We start from the raw sequence: 18,963 nt of genomic DNA on the forward strand, positions 1-18,963 counted from the left end.
AAGGCTTAAGTCTTTTTATCTTTATAGCCACATGGTGTAAAGTAACTAAGTTCATAAACTCAACAAGTACTATACTTGGGCACAATTTTGAGATACTTGTACTTTATTTAAGTATTTCAATGTTTTGCTACTTTGTTCTTCTACTCCACTACAGTTCAGAGGTACATGGTGTACTTTGACTCCACTACATGTATTTAATACCTTTAGTTACTTCACAGATCTGGATTAATTAAGTGAAATATAATCAAGTGTTAAATCAGACTTTAGTTCCAGCTGGAGTAAATCCACAAGCTACCCTGCAGTATACAAAGTCATTCAAACTAGCTGCACCTTTAGCAGCTTTGAGAACACTGTCATGATCAATCATTATAAAACATATCATATCTATTATTCTGAAATGGACCAATCTGCACAATGACTACTTTTACTGTCGCTATTTTCACTATATTTTGATGATAATACTTTTCTACTTTTACTTGAGGAACATTTTGAATGCAGGACTTTTACTGTAACAGAGTATTCCTACACTCTGGGACTATTACTTTTAGTCAAGTACAAGATCTGAGTACTTCTACTTTTACTCAAGTACAAGACCTGAGTACTTCTACTTTTACTCTAGTACAAGATCTGTGTGCTTCTACTTTTACTCAAGTACAAGACCTAAGTGCTTCTACTTTTACTCAAGTACAAGATTTGAGTACTTCTACTTTTACTCTAGTACAAGATCTGTGTGCTTCTACTTTTACTCAAGTACAAGATTTGAGTACTTCTACTTTTACTCTAGTACAAGATCTGTGTGCTTCTACTTTTACTCAAGTACAAGATTTGAGTACTTCTACTTTTACTCTAGTACAAGATCTGTGTGCTTCTACTTTTACTCAAGTAAAAGATCTGAGTACTTCTACTTTTACTCAAGTACAAGACCTGAGTACTTCTACTTTTACTCAAGTACAAGATCTGAGTACTTCTACTTTTACTCAAGTACAATATATATACTTATACCACCTCTGTTTATAGCCTATGAAAAAAACTATTAGAAATAGAAGGCTAAAGCTAACGTTAGCAGATAGTGACAATGTATGCTAGCTATCTAGCTCAACGATTCCTTAAATAATATTGCCACAGAAAAACTTTTCAGTTCACATCACGCTCTGCCGCTCCGACAGGGAGCTCTGCTCTGAACACCTGAACAGCCCGTTCTAACAGCTGTTCACCAGCGGTCCAGTCTGTGCCACAGTGACTCCGGACGCACAGTTAATATTAACGAACGCACCCGTAGGTAATGTAGCTGCTGAAGCTAGACCATCATCTCGGATCAGCAGAGCCTTATTATACATCCATGAGCAGAGCCGACAGGCAGGAAGACTCGAGCACACAGCTCGTACTTCATTATAATATATAAAAAAAGAACACCATGCGTGTCATGATGGCACATAACAGCTCACGGCCGCAGATTACTCCGGGTCCCAGCCCCCCCCATACCCCAAAAATATTTGTATTGCAGATCTACATGAATCACACAAACGACTTATTTTGGATTCAAAACGGCGAATTTCGCCGAAAGGTGACAAGTTTGCATCACTGAACATAGACAGAGCACAACTGAAACATAACATCTGAAACGATGTAACAACATAATACACTTGTGGGGATGCTTGGGATGTGAGGAGTGAGGGACACGGCTTAGAACGGGCGTGTCACCTGGCAGGACAGGAGAGTGTGTGCACCAGTCTGCCTTGATCTATGAATTCATGTCCGTGACACTCACTGCTGCCCACAGCTGTTTTATAGAAGGAAATTCCTTCACTTCATGAAAGTGTTTTAACCACACACACCTCTACACACACATGACGGGTGTTATTTTCCCCATAAGGAACAAGTCGCTGCAAATTATCCCGCTTATTACACGGCCACATTCTCAACAAAGTAACGACATGACTCCCAATATTAATTGAAATGCTTTTATGGATTTAGAAAATGTTTTTATTGATTTAAAAAATAGTTGTATGTATTGATTTAAAAAATAGTTGTATGTATTGATTTAAATTGACATGCATCCGCTAAGAAAAATAGTCCGTTGTTACAGTTTTTTAAACAGTCTGAATGAAACGGCAGCTCTCAGCTGTGTATTTACACAACTAATGGCCCTTCAACCACAGCTCTCTCCCCCGCTCCCCCCTTGATCTTTCTTCTCCAGCAGCTAAATTAACGGTAGGTTACTCTGAGTGACAAGCTTACAGTTAGACACAACACTGTCATTGCAAGTGACCCTCAGTTAGTTGACTTTTATGTTCAACTGCTAAATTCGTTACTGATAGAAAAGTGCTTCTACTGTATCTAATTACCTTAACACTAGAAGCGCCAGAGGTTTTTGTATAGGCCTACCTAAACCCGTCAAATCCCGCTATTAGAATGCAATTTTTAACAACATAGGGTGCTACATAACACACTTTCAGGAAAAGTCAGGGACTGGGAGACTTTAATATTTTATTGAAAAAAAGTTACATTGCACACACACAACACACATCACACAAATTGACCCGATTGGCGGTTCTAGTATTAAATAAACTCACTAATTAATGAAACCGGTTCAATACGCATTATTCTTATTCTTATCATTCTTTATGAGTGCAGAAATAGTCTTAAAATCAGATCTGTTTTTTAAATGAAATCTGACGGCAGGCAGTTAGCTCTGATCACTTATGACAAATGCGCCGCACCTAATCGCTGGCCATTTAGCCACAGACACTGTTCGAAATGGGGGGGAGCTAGGAGGACCTTGGCTCCCCCGAAGAGGGAGGGAGCTCCCCTGAAGGCTGACTTTGAGATAAATAGGGGGAGCCCAAAACAATCGTGCATATTTGTGTCACACAGATTAGAAATGTTGAGTCTCTGTAAATAACAGTTCTTGAAATAAATAATAGTTATTGTTCATTACAGTTTCTGAATATTTGTTTTATATTTGTGAATATGTCTGGGTGTTGCCATCTGTATGTGGCGGCGCTGCATTCTTACTTACGTTGCTATGATTATGGCGGTGATGCCGGCGCGGTATTTGAAATGTTCATATTGATATATTTTTTTAACTCTGGCTGTGTAATAAAAAAATATGGCAAAACGAAAACAGCCAAGCGTCACAGCTTTTGGATTCACAAGCAAAGAAGCGAAGGAGTCTAAAAATGACAACGTGAACGGAAAACAACTTTTAGTTGGCCGGCTGTAAGCGGCGTTAGGGTCGAGTTTGACAGCTCCACACCGAGGGAGAGGCCTGCCGATGCGGAGCCTGAAGAGGCTTCAACAACGGCCACATCCGCCGGCATAGTGACACCGTCTGTATTAGTAGAAGAGTGTTTTTATAGCAATTGATCGCATCTGCGCTGCTGCGCCAGTCAAAAGAGCGTGCGTGTGACATATTTAGTACCAGGATGTGCTCTGAAAAATAGAGCTCCCCGAAAGCAAAAGGGTAATTCGAAAACTGACAGAGCTCCCTCTATACAAATCAAACTGTAGAAGGTGTGAAAGCACCTATTGTTTTAAATAATTGTCGGAATGTGATCTGTGAGCCTTCTGAATTACCGTGGGAAAGCACATTCTAAACTAAAATGTTCAATCAATAAAGTAACATCTTATCTTATCTTAATAATATCTTCATATTAATAATAAATCATACAGTATGTGTCTGAAAGGGAGCAGGAGGAAGCAAACACAAAAATATACTGCATATTAAAGCAAACGATTGTAAAGATTAAAGTATGACCATAACAAATAAAGAAGTGTAATGTAAACATTTACATTATAATTATGATTATTTAATATATAAAGACTATATATTATTGAATTACAAGATTAGATATACTTTAGTTGATCTAAAATATTGATGTGTTCAAATGCTCTTCAAAACACAACTGAAAGTCCATGAAACTTGTCTTTCTGTATTTGTGAATGAAGCGCCATCTCCTGGTTAAAACCTGAAATTGAAAATCTGGCAACGCCCTCTTGGAAAATAGTGGGAGGGCTTAACATTCCTCTTTACTGGTCTTTGGCTGGTGGTAGGCAGGAAGCTGTAAGCTGGAGTCCGAAATTCAGTGCTCCATCTGTAGGCGGTTGCCTAGGGCGCCAGATCTGGGGGGCGCTGCACTGGTAGCTCTGGGAGGGAAAAAACATTTTTGACCATTGGCGCTCATCCAAATGTTCGGCCTTGATGTAACAACATTCATAATTAAGTAAATGTAACACCCTTTTCACCCCGGTTTCACGTTTAACTTGCCCTGTACGGTGGGCGCTGTAAGTGATGAAAGTGGGGGATGTTGGCTTATCAGGCGCCCGCAGCTCACAGCCAAAGTGTGAGAGAGCGAACAAGGGAGAGGGCGCACCGGTACCGGCGCTGTTGTTATTAGAATCTGGTGCTAGCTGCGCTATCGGATATAAGAAGTAGATGTTTCTACAACTCAGACTGAGAGGCTCAGTGAGGTTAAGGACTCTGAGTATTTAGATAGTTAATTTTAGTCTAAGTTATCTCAGTGGGTCTCGAACGTTTTGACCACAAATTATGTAAACACATATTTCCAAGGCACTCCTTTATAATTATTAGGATAAATAAAAACAGGTTTGAAATCATTCCAATGTATACTATAGGACAGTAAACCAAAAATATCGCTTAAAGTTGGAGACATACACAAATATGCATAAATAAATGTAAACTAGGTAAAATAAGATATGAATGAACAACAAAAATAAAATAAGCTACATTTATTTGTTATTGGCTATGGTAGGTTATTGGTTATGTTCATATACTTATTTGATTATGAAATGTAAACTGATCTTTTTCATATGAGCATTTTAGAGTTGTGTCCCCTGGATCAGGTCTCTAGTAATTGTGTGCTCAAAGTGCACCAGATTGAAGCATTTTACTGTAAAATGTTAAAAAAAAAAATCTTCCCGGGGGGGCATACCCCGGACCCCCCTAGACAATGTGACGTCCACCCTCCAATTCAAACATGTTCATACAATACTGAATACATTTGAAGCAATTTTGACGTCTATTACCTATGTCAATAAGTTTCTGTTTTTGCAGTTTATTTGTCTTTTGTAGAGATTTTTCATTTATTCTTTACATATAAAATGTCGCATAAAATCTCACCTAAGGCAGCAAATTGTCTAGAACCGGCCCTGGTACTAGGCCTCAAGAGCCTTTCTTGTGCTGACACATAGAAACAAATTGGCGGGGCGCACTTTGCACGCGCACACACACTAAAAAATTCTATGCGCTCCGTGCTCACATTATGCTGGGCCCACGTGCCTTAGCACCGCTGCTATGACTCTATCCTAGGGGAAACACTGGTGTATTTGTCATTCAAAAGAGGCAACAACCGGAAGACAGGGTGTTTCTCAATGTCGAGGACGCTTCCTTGGTAGGACATATCTTCCGAGTCACTTCCTTCAGAAGTGAGGCAAGAATCCTTCCTAGCCTCGGAAAAGGAAGAATGGTGGAACAGGCTAACAGGTGTGCAGGTGTGCGTCATATGCAAGGCCCCGCCCTAAATGGAGCGTGATTTCCGCCAAAGATTTGGGAAATTGGTCCGTGCGCAGTGTGGGGATTTTAAGACTGCGGAGGATACACATGTGCAGCCTCGAAATTTCCCGCTATGAGGGGCGCCGTCAGTGGCGGCCGGCCCATAGGGGCGCTAGGGGCGCCGCCCCACCTCTTCCCACATACAAAAAAAATATATATATATATATATTTCAAAAATATATATATTTTTTATTTTTAATGAACAACGTAAATATCATACAATTGGTATCAGTAAAATGTATAATCTACAATAAAATCTTGTTTTCCATACACAAGTGTGAACCCAGGTCAGGTCTCAGTAATAGTAAAAGTATGTCAAGGCTTTTAAACTGGAATACATTGTATAATTGTGTCTAAAGTTACTGATAAGTCACATGTTTCCTGCCTGGCCTTGCCCTTGGCATTAGTTTATCATTACGGGGCGCTGCCCCCGAGCCAAACAGCAGCAACCAGCACGTTGCAAAAGTCTCAATAGTAAACTGTGCCGCCGAAACATAATTTCAGCCAATCAGCGCTGTCAAATATTTTGGTCACGAGAGCACTCAGGTTGGCGCCCATATTGCTTACGTGCGTTGACGTGAGTTGTTTTTTAGACTAGTGAGGAACTGGGGTAGTATCTATAGTAACGCACTGTAGGCGAAGCCGTGACGTCATCTTCAATGAGCTCCCCAGAAAAACAACACAGCCGTTAGCTCTTAGCACTCAGAGCTCACAGCTCTTCATATCTGTTCAGAAACTAGACAAAAGTACAAACCACATACTGTGTGTGTCATGGCGAATACAGTCGCTGGTTTATTTATGTCTGTATAGACCGTTGTTGTGAGTGTGGACGGTCGGAGCGTTTACAACGTTAGCTTAGCCAAATCTCCATTAGAAAACACGCATTTTAAAAGGTTTTTCACCTGCCGTCTGTCTGCAGACTTGTCAAAGCCTTAATTCATGGTTTTTACTATCCGGTATCGGTATGTTGTTACTTCGGCATCATTTTGAAACGTGTATTACAGTTAAATCACGGTCAAATATGTTCATCTTGTTGTAGTTGTAGCCCCCTTGACAGCGATTCTCTCTCTAGTTTAGACTGCGGTCAAGCCAGCCTCCACTCGGAAAAACCTACTCAAGCCAGCCCTCACGTGATATTGCGGTGCGCGAATATCCTATGCATTACGGTAGAGTCAAAAAAAATCCTCCCTCTGTGTTTAGATGAGAATAAAACAAAAACTGTCCAGTATCAAAGACTCATTTCACTTCAGGGTGATGGCAGGACATTCCATCTAGTCACTCAGAAAAAATCAGGACATTCTGATGTAGAGTTTCAAAATAAAAGACCTTTGAAGTCTCATATATGAGCTATCATCCCTGTTTTTGGATGAGAATAAAACAAAGACTGTCCAGTATCATAGATCCATCTCACTCCAGGGTGATGGCAGGACACCCCATGTCGTCACTCAGAAAAAATCTGGACATTCTGATATACAGTTTCAAAATAAAAGACCTTTGGGGGACAGGGATCATAGCTCATATATGAGACTTCAAAGGTCTTTTATTTTGAAACTGTACATCAGAATGTCCTGATTTTTTCTGAGTGACGACATGGGGTGTCCTGCTATCACCCTGGAGTGAGATGGATCTATGATACTGGACAGTTTTTGTTTTATTCTCATCCAAAAACAGGGATGATAGCTCATATATGAGACTTCAAAGGTCTTTAATTTGAAACTCTACATCAGAATGTCCTGATTTTTTCTGAGTGACGACATGGGGTGTCCTGCTATCACCCTGGAGTGAGATGGATCTATGATACTGGACAGTTTTTGTTTTATTCTCATCTAAACACAGAGGGATGATTTTTTTTTACTCTACCGTAATGCATAGGATATTCGCGCACCGCAATATCACGTGAGGGCTGGCTTGACTAGGTTTTCCCGAGTGGAGGCTGGCTTGACCGCAGTTAGTTTAGCATACTCAGCCCGACTCAGCCTGGTTGTTCCTGGCCCTAGAACCACGATTTTATGGTGCCATTACATCACCAGAAGTCCCAATTTAAGGGGTCATTTCTCCCAAAAAAAAATGTTTTACTCACTATATCAACAGCCCCACCAAAAATATTTTCCACTGGGCGCCGTGCACGGTTGAATTCCAAGGAGCCTGGACATTGGATCATATGAATGCACCGGCCAATTACCTGATCAAGTTAGATGACGCCTATCACAGTGCACTGAGATTTGTGACAAACTGTAAAGCATTAACCCATCATTGTACCCTGTATGCAAGGGCAGGTTTGCTTTCACTAACTGTACGGCGGCTCAATCACTGGTATCTTTTTATTTACAAAGCCATGTTAGGAAAACTTCCATCCTACATCTGCTCCCTGATCTCACGGCGTATTGTAAATGGCTACTGCCTGAGATCGAATGCTGTGGTTGTATTAAATGTGCCAACTGCTAAGACTGTCTTAGGGAATACAACTTTTAGATGCACAGCTCCGCTAATTTGGAACAGTCTGCAAAAGGAATGGAAGTTGAGCAGTTTGGTTCCATTACATGTTTTTAAAGCAAGGATAGATGCTATCCAATCGGAAACTGTTGGTATCTGTAAATGCTACTAGCTATACAAACTGTAGTCAATGTAAATATGCCATATGATGTCCTCTTTGTTTTTCTGTCATGTTTGTATTCATGTTGGAACCTACTTGCAGCAGGTCACCATTGAAAAAGAGGTCAATGATCTCAATGGGTTTTGACCTAAATAAATAAAGGTTTTGAATTGGAACAGTCCTTAGGCGGGACTCGATGACGTAGTATCCTTGAAATAGTGGCTCTGGAGCAGCCTTCCTTGACATTGAGAAACACCCACAGAATGCGCGACACACCGAGAGAAGAGAACAGACTGTGTGATATAAACAAATAGCGTGTGCGTTCCATTTTCACACTACAGCGAGAAGCTCATGGGGCTTTCCCAAACCTGTGAGAGCTGGAGTTAAATGAAATCTCAGATTTGCCTTCTTAATAGTTTGTTTGTGTCCCTCACTTCCGTTTCGCTTCTCATGCACTGATTCGCTAGCTGAACAGCCAATCCGAGTGATTTCTTTAGCCGACGGCCTTTTACCGACAGCCTGTTGAATCGGCGGCGGAAGGTGTCAGCACGGCCAAAAAGACACAACGGGGCGGGTAGTAGGACGACAGGACGCTCATCGACGGCCAGACATCTTTCGACGGCCGAAATCGGCTTGGTGTGTAAGGACCTTCAGAGGGGATCTTAACAATTGTAAGGTTGACTATTGGTGATTTCACAAAATATTGATACATGAAATATGCGAATAATGGAAAAGTCTAATAAAGTCAGAAAAATACATGAATTTACTCTAATGCAGCCTTTAAAACCATTGAACGACACGACTACTGCTGCTAGCCCTTACTTCTATATTGGGTTTAAAATGTATAATCATCTCATTATAAATGTTGTTAATATTACATTTGGACAGAAAAGGTTAAAGAAGCATACCTCATTTGTATATACTAATGATAATAATAGTGCACATTTAAAAGCCTTTAACTCTAATTCATGAAGTCAAGCAACTCATGTCATCTGCACTGTCCTCAAAATATTTCCAAAATAAAAGCCTGGTGTAAACAAATGATTGCAATCTGTCAACAGAAAGCAGCAGGAGGACTTTTGTCTTTAAACAGAAAGTTTGTACTTTTTCATGTCAGACCTTTTTTTAAAGATATTTAAACTGAAGCAATGTTGCTTCTTCGATGTCAATATACTGTCAAAAGATAATGTTCCCTGTCTAACTGTGCCTGTGTGCGCAGGGGCTGTGGCTTCGTGCAGTTCCCAGACGAGCGTCTGCAGAAGCGGGCGCTGGACGAGTGTCAGGGCGCGGTGGGCCTGGGCTCCAAGCCTCTGAGACTCAGCCTGGCTGCTAACAAGTGAGTCCTCGCAGCTTTAGATCTAATCATGCCATGTCACATGACAGGTGAAGTATAACAGTGTGTCCCTCCCTCTTGAGTTTAAGGAACCGGCAGCAGCAGCAGCATTCAGAGCCACGCTCAGGCTACAGCACAGCGTACAGGAACGGCTACGACCAGTACAGCCAGTACCAGCAGCAGGCCTACCCCGGGTACTACCCCTCCTGGGGGTACGACCCCAACGCAGCAGCAGGGTATGGCTACAACTACCAGCAGTATGACTACTCACAGTACACCCCCACCCAGGTGAGCTCTCTCTCTGTTAAACAGTCGTCACATCTCACTGATCACAGACTGACTCGATCTAACATGTGTTCTCTTTTCAGGAGACCGAACCTGTCCCGGACGATGGTATTGAAGGTTGGTGTTAGGGTTTTATTATTGTGACAGCTTGATTTTTTATTTAATTATTATATTTGTTTTAATATTTATTTATCTTTTATTTATTACCGTAGTTTATTTAAAAGGGACAGTGCACATTAAAAGACATTTCTGTAAATGCCCCATAATTGGCCATTAGGCTATTTTTCATCGGTAGTCCCTGGACATATTCCAAAGTCACCCTAAAAACGAATTGCCTTTTTTAAAATAAAATAATAAAAATCATGCAACATAGAGGATCATTGTAAATGGTGATTAAAACAATATTACAGAGCATGACGATGGCAGGTTAAAGCAGCACAGAACTACAGAGGACTGTTCAGTGCTTCAGTGTTCAGTAGATTGATCATTGTAAATCTAAAAATCTTTATTGCTTGAATTAGAATATTTCAAGCAGTATTTTTTTATTTAGTTCCTCCAGGAGTGCCGTTTTGTGTTTGTCAATATGAGCAATGAAATTTGAATCACTGATAATATTTGAAGCCAATATAGCAAACGCAAAGCAAAATGAAAGATATTTAGTTTTAGGAGAAAGGCTTAACTTCATTCAGGGGAAGCACAAGTCCGAGTGAGACATTCAGATACATTTTAACTAGGGCCGGGACTCGATTAAAAAAATGAATCTAATTAATTAGAGGCTTTTTAATTAATTAATCGAAATTAATCGCATTTTTAATCACATATAAATATTTGACCTGAGAACAGTGAGAAGCAATTTTTTTCACATGGATTTTAGTATACCATTGAATAATGACTGAATACATAAGCTTAAGCAACAAAACATTGTTTATTTTTTTCAAGGTGGTACTTAACCAAGACCAACAGAAAAGTGCAATTTTTGCCATAAAGTGTAGCAATAGCATATTTAGGAATATAGTACATTTCAGAGATTCAGGTAGCCTATAGGTAGGTAGACCTTCTGTAAACTATAACACTTTGTTTTTTAAGTAAAACACAGTAGAGCTAGATTGGCTCTGTTCAAAGTATATCACGCCAACCATATTTGTATTTGACGACAGCAAATAAAAATAACACTCACAATACAAGGTCCATAAGTGATTTGGGGGCAGTCATAATAAACAAATCTTTAATTTTTTTTTTCTTTCTTAATGTTTTTTTATAATGCTTGTGTGAGCCTGTATTGTTTAGTCACTAAATCTGATGTACCCCCCCACCTCTGTGCTGCAGACCCCAGCCCGGAGCTGGACGTGGTGGAGGCCAACAGGAAGTTCATGGAGCTGAGTGAGGAGCTGTACGACGCCCTGATCGAGTGTCACTGGCAGCCTGCAGACGTTTCCACAGAGGAGGACTACACCCCCCCCACCCTGCCGGAGCCCATCTACTGCTGAACACCCACTCCTATCTGGACTGTACACCTGCACAGTTTTCTTTCCAGTGACTGCTGAAATGTGGATGGATCTTTGTTTTAAGGACATTCAACAACATTTGTGTGTATCCACAGATCACAGTGAATCCAAACAATGTTAAAGTCTTATTTCCAACATTCTCCCACGATGTTAGCAAAGGAACAAGTCTGGTGACGTAACAGGCAACATCTTGGAAACTAAAATGACATCACTATAAACCAAATGTAAATATCAGACATGAGTGGCCTCCTTGGTGTTGCTACACAACAGGTTGACCTCATACAGGTTTGTGTTGAAGCTGTTATTTTGGGCCATAGGTATAATACATGTTCTCTCTAATGTACCCTTATTAAAGCTCACATTTGTAGAACTCTGTTCTTTTAAATTATTCTGAAGTACGCTTTTGTTTGTAGAAAAAATGAAATTATGAATTCTGAAACATGGTGCAGTCGGTCTGTTCATTACATCCCCACTGGATCCATGTGTCTTTGTATGCCAAGTCATCAGAGGCAGAAATGTCCCACTTTAATAATAAAAACACCTCATATCAGTGAACTGCACGAGTTCTAATGGAACATCTATTTGCAGCTTAAGAAGAGTAAACTGGATCAGAGACTTCCCAAAGCTTTATTACTCACTTGTAGATTAAAGCTCGTCCATGTTTAATAAGGAAATCTGTTATGTTCACAAAATAAGTTAAGTGATATATTATTCTTTATCATAATATAGAGTAGGCCTACATAGCGTCAGTTTGACTATAGTTGGAAATACAAAAGAAATGCACTGTTAAATGTTTAAAATACAGATAAATACAAAACAAGTGATGGTAATCGTTGAACAACAAAAGGATCCACAAAGACCTTAAACCCAAGGGATACCATGTTTAGCTGCTAGGTCTTATTGCCAAACAGTCACTTGATTAAAGGACCGACACAAATCTTGAAATGTGAAAGGAAACAGTGAAATTATATATATTTTTTGAAACACTAAATAATGAATAAACCTGTAGTTCTATTCATGGGCGCGGGAAGGGGGGTGCTGAGGGCGCTGCAGCACCCCCTAGCGGCAGGCAGGGGGTGCGGAGCTCCCCTGTCTGAATTATTATTTGACGGTTATTGCTGCTCCCGCTGTGCATAATCTGTGTAATATGTAGCCAATAAATTCCACATTGTTGGTAAAATAATATTTTGGCCTGCCCCGAATGTTTTTTCTGTAGCCCCGGACATGGGCGCGGGAAGGGGGGTGCTGAGGGCGCTGCAGCACCCCCTAGCGGCAGGCAGGGGGTGCGGAGCTCCCCTGTCTGAATTATTATTTGACGGTTATTGCTGCTCCCGCTGTGCATAATCTGTGTAATATGTGGCCAATAAATTCCACATTGTTGGTTAAATAATATTTTGGCCTGCCCCGAATGTTTTTTCTGTAGCCCCGGACAATTTTACCTCAATAATATAATACATTAACCGTGCTTTACGTGAACCTCATCAAGACACTAGAAAGGACGGCAGGACTGTAATTTCCCGTGTTCAGTGAATGCAACAGAGGCAAGACACCAGACCAATCAGAGAGTTGCATGGAAATAAAAGTGTGCTTGTGTCATTCAAGCTCGCGGCTCTGTGTGTGTGCGGAAATAGCGCATTTAGTGTGTGTGAGAGAGGGGGAGAGAGAGAGGAACCGGTGCCAGCAGCAGGGAGCGTGTTGTTAGCATCTGGTTAGCTAGCTGCACTAACGGACATACGGATCTGTTTGTTCCACAACAAGCTGAGGAGAGCTCTCCTCTCAGACTGAGAGGCTCAGGTGAGCTAAAGGACTCTCTGAGTGTTTAGATAGTTAACTTTAGTCTAAGTTATCTCAGTGGGTCTCAAACGGTTTGGTCAAAAATTATTCAAAAGATTATTTCCGCGGCACACCTTCATATGATCATTATAGTTATAAAAAAAATAAGAGAATAAAGGAAAAACAGTTATGAAATACTATATGGCAGTAAAACAAGAATACAGTTTGAAAGGGGAGTGATTTGTAAAATATCCATAAAGAAAAAGAACATCTGCTTACAGTTGTGTTTCATCTGGGTGTTGAGAGATGTATCCATAGATCTCTTAATGTTGCTCTCAAAGTGCACCAGATTGACGCTTTAACTTCAATATTTAAAAAAAATCTTCCCGGGGGAGCATCCCCCCGGACCCCCCTACAATAGGTGAGGTCCGCTCCCCACTCGTAAAAAATAGCACTTTACCCCTGCCTATATGCCGGGAGCTGATTATCGAGCCTTCATTGTAACAGTCGCGGGTTTACTGTGTGTTTGCGTGTGGGGAGTTTTTTTGTGCGTGCTCTATAGTGCCCGTAATAATGTTCACTGGAGTCCAGCACCTCAGCACCCCCACTCAAAATACCTTCCCGCGCCTCTGGCCCCGGACAATTCTACCTCAATAATATAATACATTAACCGTGCTTTACGTGAACCTCATCAAGACACTAGAAAGGACGGCAGGACTGTAATTTCCCGTGTTCAGTGAATGCAACAGAGGCAAGACACCAGACCAATCAGAGAGTTGCATGGAAATAAAAGTGTGCTTGTGTCATTCAAGCTCGCGGCTCTGTGTGTGTGCGGAAATAGCGCATTTAGTGTGTGTGAGAGAGGGGGAGAGAGAGGGACCGGTGCCAGCAGCAGGGACCGTGTTGTTAGCAGCGCCGTAGCATCTGGTTAGCTCAGTGGTTCTCAAACTTTTTCTGTCAGGCCCCCCCTTTGGAGAAAAAAAAAAGTCGGGCCCCCCCAACACAAATAGTGAGGCTCAGTGGCGGCGCCAGAAATTTATTTTGGGGGTGCTGTGGGGTAGCTTGACGTTTCATAGAGGGTGCTCAAACATTTAGGGTTTCCCATTAATGTACCGGGCGCTACAGTGGAATTTTCTACTGCAACATTCCCCACGCATAGTGAGACAGTTACAATGAAGGCTCGATAATCAGCTCACGGCATAGGGTAAAGTGCTATTTTTATAGGTGGTGTGTGGACCTCACATAGGGGGGTCCGGGGGCAAGCTCCCCCGGGAAGATTTATTTTTAAATATTGAAGTTAAATGCATCAATCTGGAGCACTTTGAGAGCAAAATGAAGAGATCTATGGATACATCTCTCAACACCCATATGAAACAGAACTGTAAACAGATTTACTTTTTCTTTATGGATATTTTACAAATCACCCTTTTAAACGTTATTCTTGTTTTACTGCCATATAGTATTTCATACCTGTTTTTCATTTATTCTCTTATTTTTTTATGACTATAATGATCATATAAACGTGTGCCTCAGAAATAATTGTTTACATTAATCGTGAACAAACCGTTTGAGACCCACTGAGATAACTTAGACTAAAGTGAACTATCTAAACACTGAGAGTCCTTTAGCTCAGGGGTTCCCAACCCCCGGTCCGCGGACTGGTACCGGGCCGTGGAGGTGTTACTGCCGGGCCGCGAAATGGCTGTGAGTTTATCGTAATATTTGCAGAATTAGAAATATTTAAAAATATTTTATCATTGTTCATTTATGCACAGAGAAAGTTACCGGTGCGCCAATAGGAAGTGGAGCACACAGGGGACAACCGTTTAATCGCAGACTGTTATGTTTATGTGGGGAAGTGGCAGTGCATACATTATTTGAGATATATTTCGAACTCGGACTTCATTTTAAGGACATTGCGGCCAGGGGTGTAGAGCTATATTTTTTATTTGTAAAACCTCCTTCACTTCATGAAATGGCTGCAGCATCAGGAGGCAGCCTCTGAGAAGTGCAGCACCAGCGTGTACACACAGCCTTCACTGTGTTCCCCACTGCAGGCTGCTACGTTTCACACACACACACACCGAACGGCCTGATTATTACCCCTATTACTCGTTGTATGAAGGAAATGTCCGGTCACAAAGGCACATGATGTGTGTGTGTATGTGCTCTGCTCAGCTCCGCTGTGTGTGTGTGTATGTTTGGTGTGTTTGTGTGTGTCCAACAACGGCATTTGTTTTCAAATTACCATGAACAGTAATTTACACACATCTGGCCAACTCCATAGGTATGTGGGTGTTCCCAAAAGAAGTTAGTTTAATCTTAATCTCGATGTAGTTCTAAATGCTGTCGGAGTGCACCGGAACGAACGCCCCGGTATGACGTTATTATGGCTGGCAAACAAGCCTAGGGGTCTCCCTGACATTTCAGTTATATCAATATGTGTACAGTGGTCCTAATTTGTTTTGATTGTATCCTGGTTTTAAACGTTGTTAATATGTTTTGGATGCATATTGTTCTATTATTTGTTACATACAATGTAACAGCCTGATATTGCCATATTAGGCTATATTATATTATATATTATATTAATATTTGTAAAGCGGTCCTAATTTTTTGTTTTAATTGTATCCTGGTTTTAAACGTTATTAATATGTTTTGGATGCATATTAGTATTTCTTCAGGCTGTTAAAAACAATTAGCCTCTGTTGCCACCTGCTGGTGAGTAAATATTAAAATCAGCTAAAATTGACAACCGGTCCGCAATTTTTTTTTAATGTATCTGCCGGTCCTTGGCACAATAAAGGTTGGGAACCCCTGCTTTAGCTCACTGAGTCTCTCAGTCTGACAGGAGAGGACTCTCCTCCACTTTGTTGTTGAAAAAGCTCCTTATATCCGTTAGCGTAGCTCGCTAGCACCAGAAGCTAACAACAACGATCCCCGGTACCAGTGCGCTCTCTCTCTCTCGCTCGCGCACACAAAAGGGCTCGTTCCACACACACACAGAGCCGAGCTTTAATGAAACACAGAGACCCAGACGGAATAGTACTGCATCATATTATTTTCGAATAAATATTTTTTAAATGTATGATTTTTATTTTTTTATCTTTTACATTTTTTTTTTTTACCATTTTTCCTCCTGGTCTCTCGCGCCCCCCCTGGTATGCCTCTGCGCCCCCCAGGGGGGGCGCGCCCCCCACTTTGAGAACCACTGGGTTAGCTAGCTGCACTAACGGACATACGGAGCTGTTTGTTCCACAACAAGCTGGAGGAGAGCTCTCCTCTCAGACTGAGGGGCTCAGGTGAGCTAAAGGACTCTCTGAGTGTTTAGATAGTTAACTTTATTCTAAGTTATCTCAGTGGGTCTCAAACGGTTTGGTCAAAAATTATTCAAAAGATTATTTCAGCGGCACACCTTCATATGATCATTATAGTTATAAAAGAAATAAGAGAATAAAGGAAAAACAGTTATGAAATACTATATGGCAATAAAACAAGAATACAGTTTGAAAGGGGAGTGATTTGTAAAATATCCATAAAGAAAAAGAACATCTGCTTACAGTTGTGTTTCATCTGGGTGTTGAGAGATGTATCCATAGATCTCTTAATGTTGCTCTCAAAGTGCACCAGATTGATGCTTTTAACTTCAATATTTAAAAAAAATCTGCCCGGGGGAGCATCCCCAAGGACCCCCCTAGAGGAGGTGAGGTCCACTCCCCACTCGTAAAAAATAGCACTTTACCCCTGCCTATATGCCGTGAGCTGATTATCGAGCCTTCATTGTAACAGTCGCGGGTTTACTGTGTGTTTGCGTGTGGGGAGTTTTTTTGTGCGTGCTCTATAGTGCCCATAATAGTGTTCACTGGAGTCCAGCACCTCAGCACCCCCACTCAAAATACCTTCCCGCGCCTCTGGTTCTATTTCGTATATGGCTTCGCCCTCTAAGGCAATCGCTATTGGGTAATCCCCCTGCGCACCCGCGCAGCACTGAAACACTTGTAGTCCACGCCCAACCGCAAGGTGGGCCCCAACCTCGGGCTCCCTTCCGGTATAAATAGGAGGGAGGCCCGACAATCTGCTCCCTTTTCTTCAGCACCCCGTTACTGAAGCACAACAGACACTTCAATTGCAGAGTAAACATGAGTAACAATTGTGTGAGAGATTGTCCCTCATGTGGCTCTGGGTACATAATGAGTTATATGACCAGCACACAGTATTAGAATCCTGCCTGGTGTCAGAGCACCCGTACGCGGCTCTAAACCAGCAGGTAGCATGCACCCACTGTGCCCGTCAACCCCTCGGGCGACGGGAAGCGAAGAGCGGACGCTCTTTCTGCTGCGGCCGAGGAGGACGATTGGCCCGTCCAGGCTTACGAGCCCGCGGACGGGGGCCGAGTGTTGGGCAGGAGTCCGACAACTCCTACCTCGCCTCCCTCCACGGTTCACCGTTCGGTTCTCCCCTCCCTCCTCTCCCCCGGACGGGGGAGACAGAGTCGGAGCAGGGTGCCAGCTTGGCGGCCGAACATGCTTTCCCCCTCTCCGTCACCACAGCGCGTTTGTAGATGTATGTGCATGAATAAACAAGGCAAGTCAGGCTGTGTCTCAACGCCGTGTATTCACATTAAGCAGGTAATCATACAACTAAGGAATAGTCACGTGAAGCAGATATATATATAACACAGGCACAATACGTCCACAGGGTGGAGCTGCAACCTAGCCTAAACCACCCTGTAACATCTTCCTTCCTTTTGTTAAGTAACCACACAGGATCAATACTGCCATTAAACTGTTGACCTTCAATCAGAACATTAATAAAATGATTTCAACAACAAATAGTGCACATAGCAGAGACACTTCAATAATAGCCGGATCCGAACACATCAGCCATAAACTCAGAACAATCAATCACATTTGTTTTACAATCTTTTTTTCAATCTTTATCGTGTGTGTGTGTGTGCGTGTGTGTGTGTGTGTGTGTGTGTGTGTGTGTGTGTGTGTGTGTGTGTGTGTGTGTGTGTGTGTGTGTGTGTGTGTGTGTGTGTGTGTGTGTGTGTGTGTGTGTGTGTGTGTGTGTGTGTGTGTGTGTGTGTGTGTGTGTGTGTGTGTGTGTGTGTGTGTGTGACCTCGAGGTCAAGTCTGTCAGGAGGTCTAATCAGCCGTTCGCTCCGGGAGAAGGCCCGGCCCTGTAACTCACGGCATGGTGTATCCCCAGTCTGCGGGGAAGACCGCAACGACCTCAGGGGTGATGGCCTTGGAGACTCCTCGGGGACGCCGACGACCTCTCTGGCGTTCCCCCCCTCGCAGGCTGCTCCGGGGCCAATTCTGGGAGAACTGACGGCTGGAGAAGGGCCACCTCTGCTGATCGAAGATCAACCCTGTTGCGCCGATACGTGGCCCCCTCCACACCGACCAGATAGGACCGGAGTCCCAACTGCTGAAGGCAAACACCTCTCCTCCATCGGCCCGTCCTGTCTCCTGGGAGTGGCTTCATCCGTATGGGCTGGCCGACGTTCAGCTCCGGCAGATCCTTGGCAGATCTGTCATATGTCAGCTTTGCTGCTTGATGTTTCACTTTCAGCTTGTCAGGAACACCCATGATGACCTGAGGCACCAGTAGCTGGTCGGCCACAGGGAGAAGGGTTCTCAGTCTCCGCAACATAAGCCGCTGTGCTGGGCTGCAATGCATACCCTCAGTGGGCGTATTTCTCCAATGCAATATGGCCCTCCAGGGGTCTTCTTTGGCACGGTCTGCCCTTCTGCACAGGCTCTTTACAATTTTCACTGCTGACTCCGCTTTGCCGTTAGCCTTTGGGTGCCTCGGTGAGGACATGACATGCTCAAAACCCCACTCTCTCGCTCTCCACTGGCCTCCACCATCAGAAATGGCCCTGTCTGGGACACCG

The 18,963-nt window shown here is 42.5% G+C and overlaps 1 protein-coding gene across 1 annotated transcript; it reads left to right on the plus strand.

Moving 5' to 3' along the window:
- Positions 1 to 9,352: 9,352 nt before the first annotated feature.
- Positions 9,353 to 11,658, plus strand: LOC307022746 (tRNA selenocysteine 1-associated protein 1-like; the record flags this gene model as incomplete). Its single annotated transcript, XM_079655638.1, has 4 exons — positions 9,353 to 9,501; positions 9,588 to 9,786; positions 9,867 to 9,900; positions 11,110 to 11,658. Coding segments are annotated over 4 exons (543 nt in total), but the record flags the coding sequence as incomplete, so codon positions are not given.
- Between the last annotated feature and the right edge of the window lie 7,305 nt (positions 11,659 to 18,963).

This window comes from Notothenia rossii, assembly GCF_949606895.1.
Source record: "Notothenia rossii genome assembly, chromosome: 10".
Taxonomy (NCBI): Eukaryota; Metazoa; Chordata; class Actinopteri; order Perciformes; family Nototheniidae; genus Notothenia; species Notothenia rossii.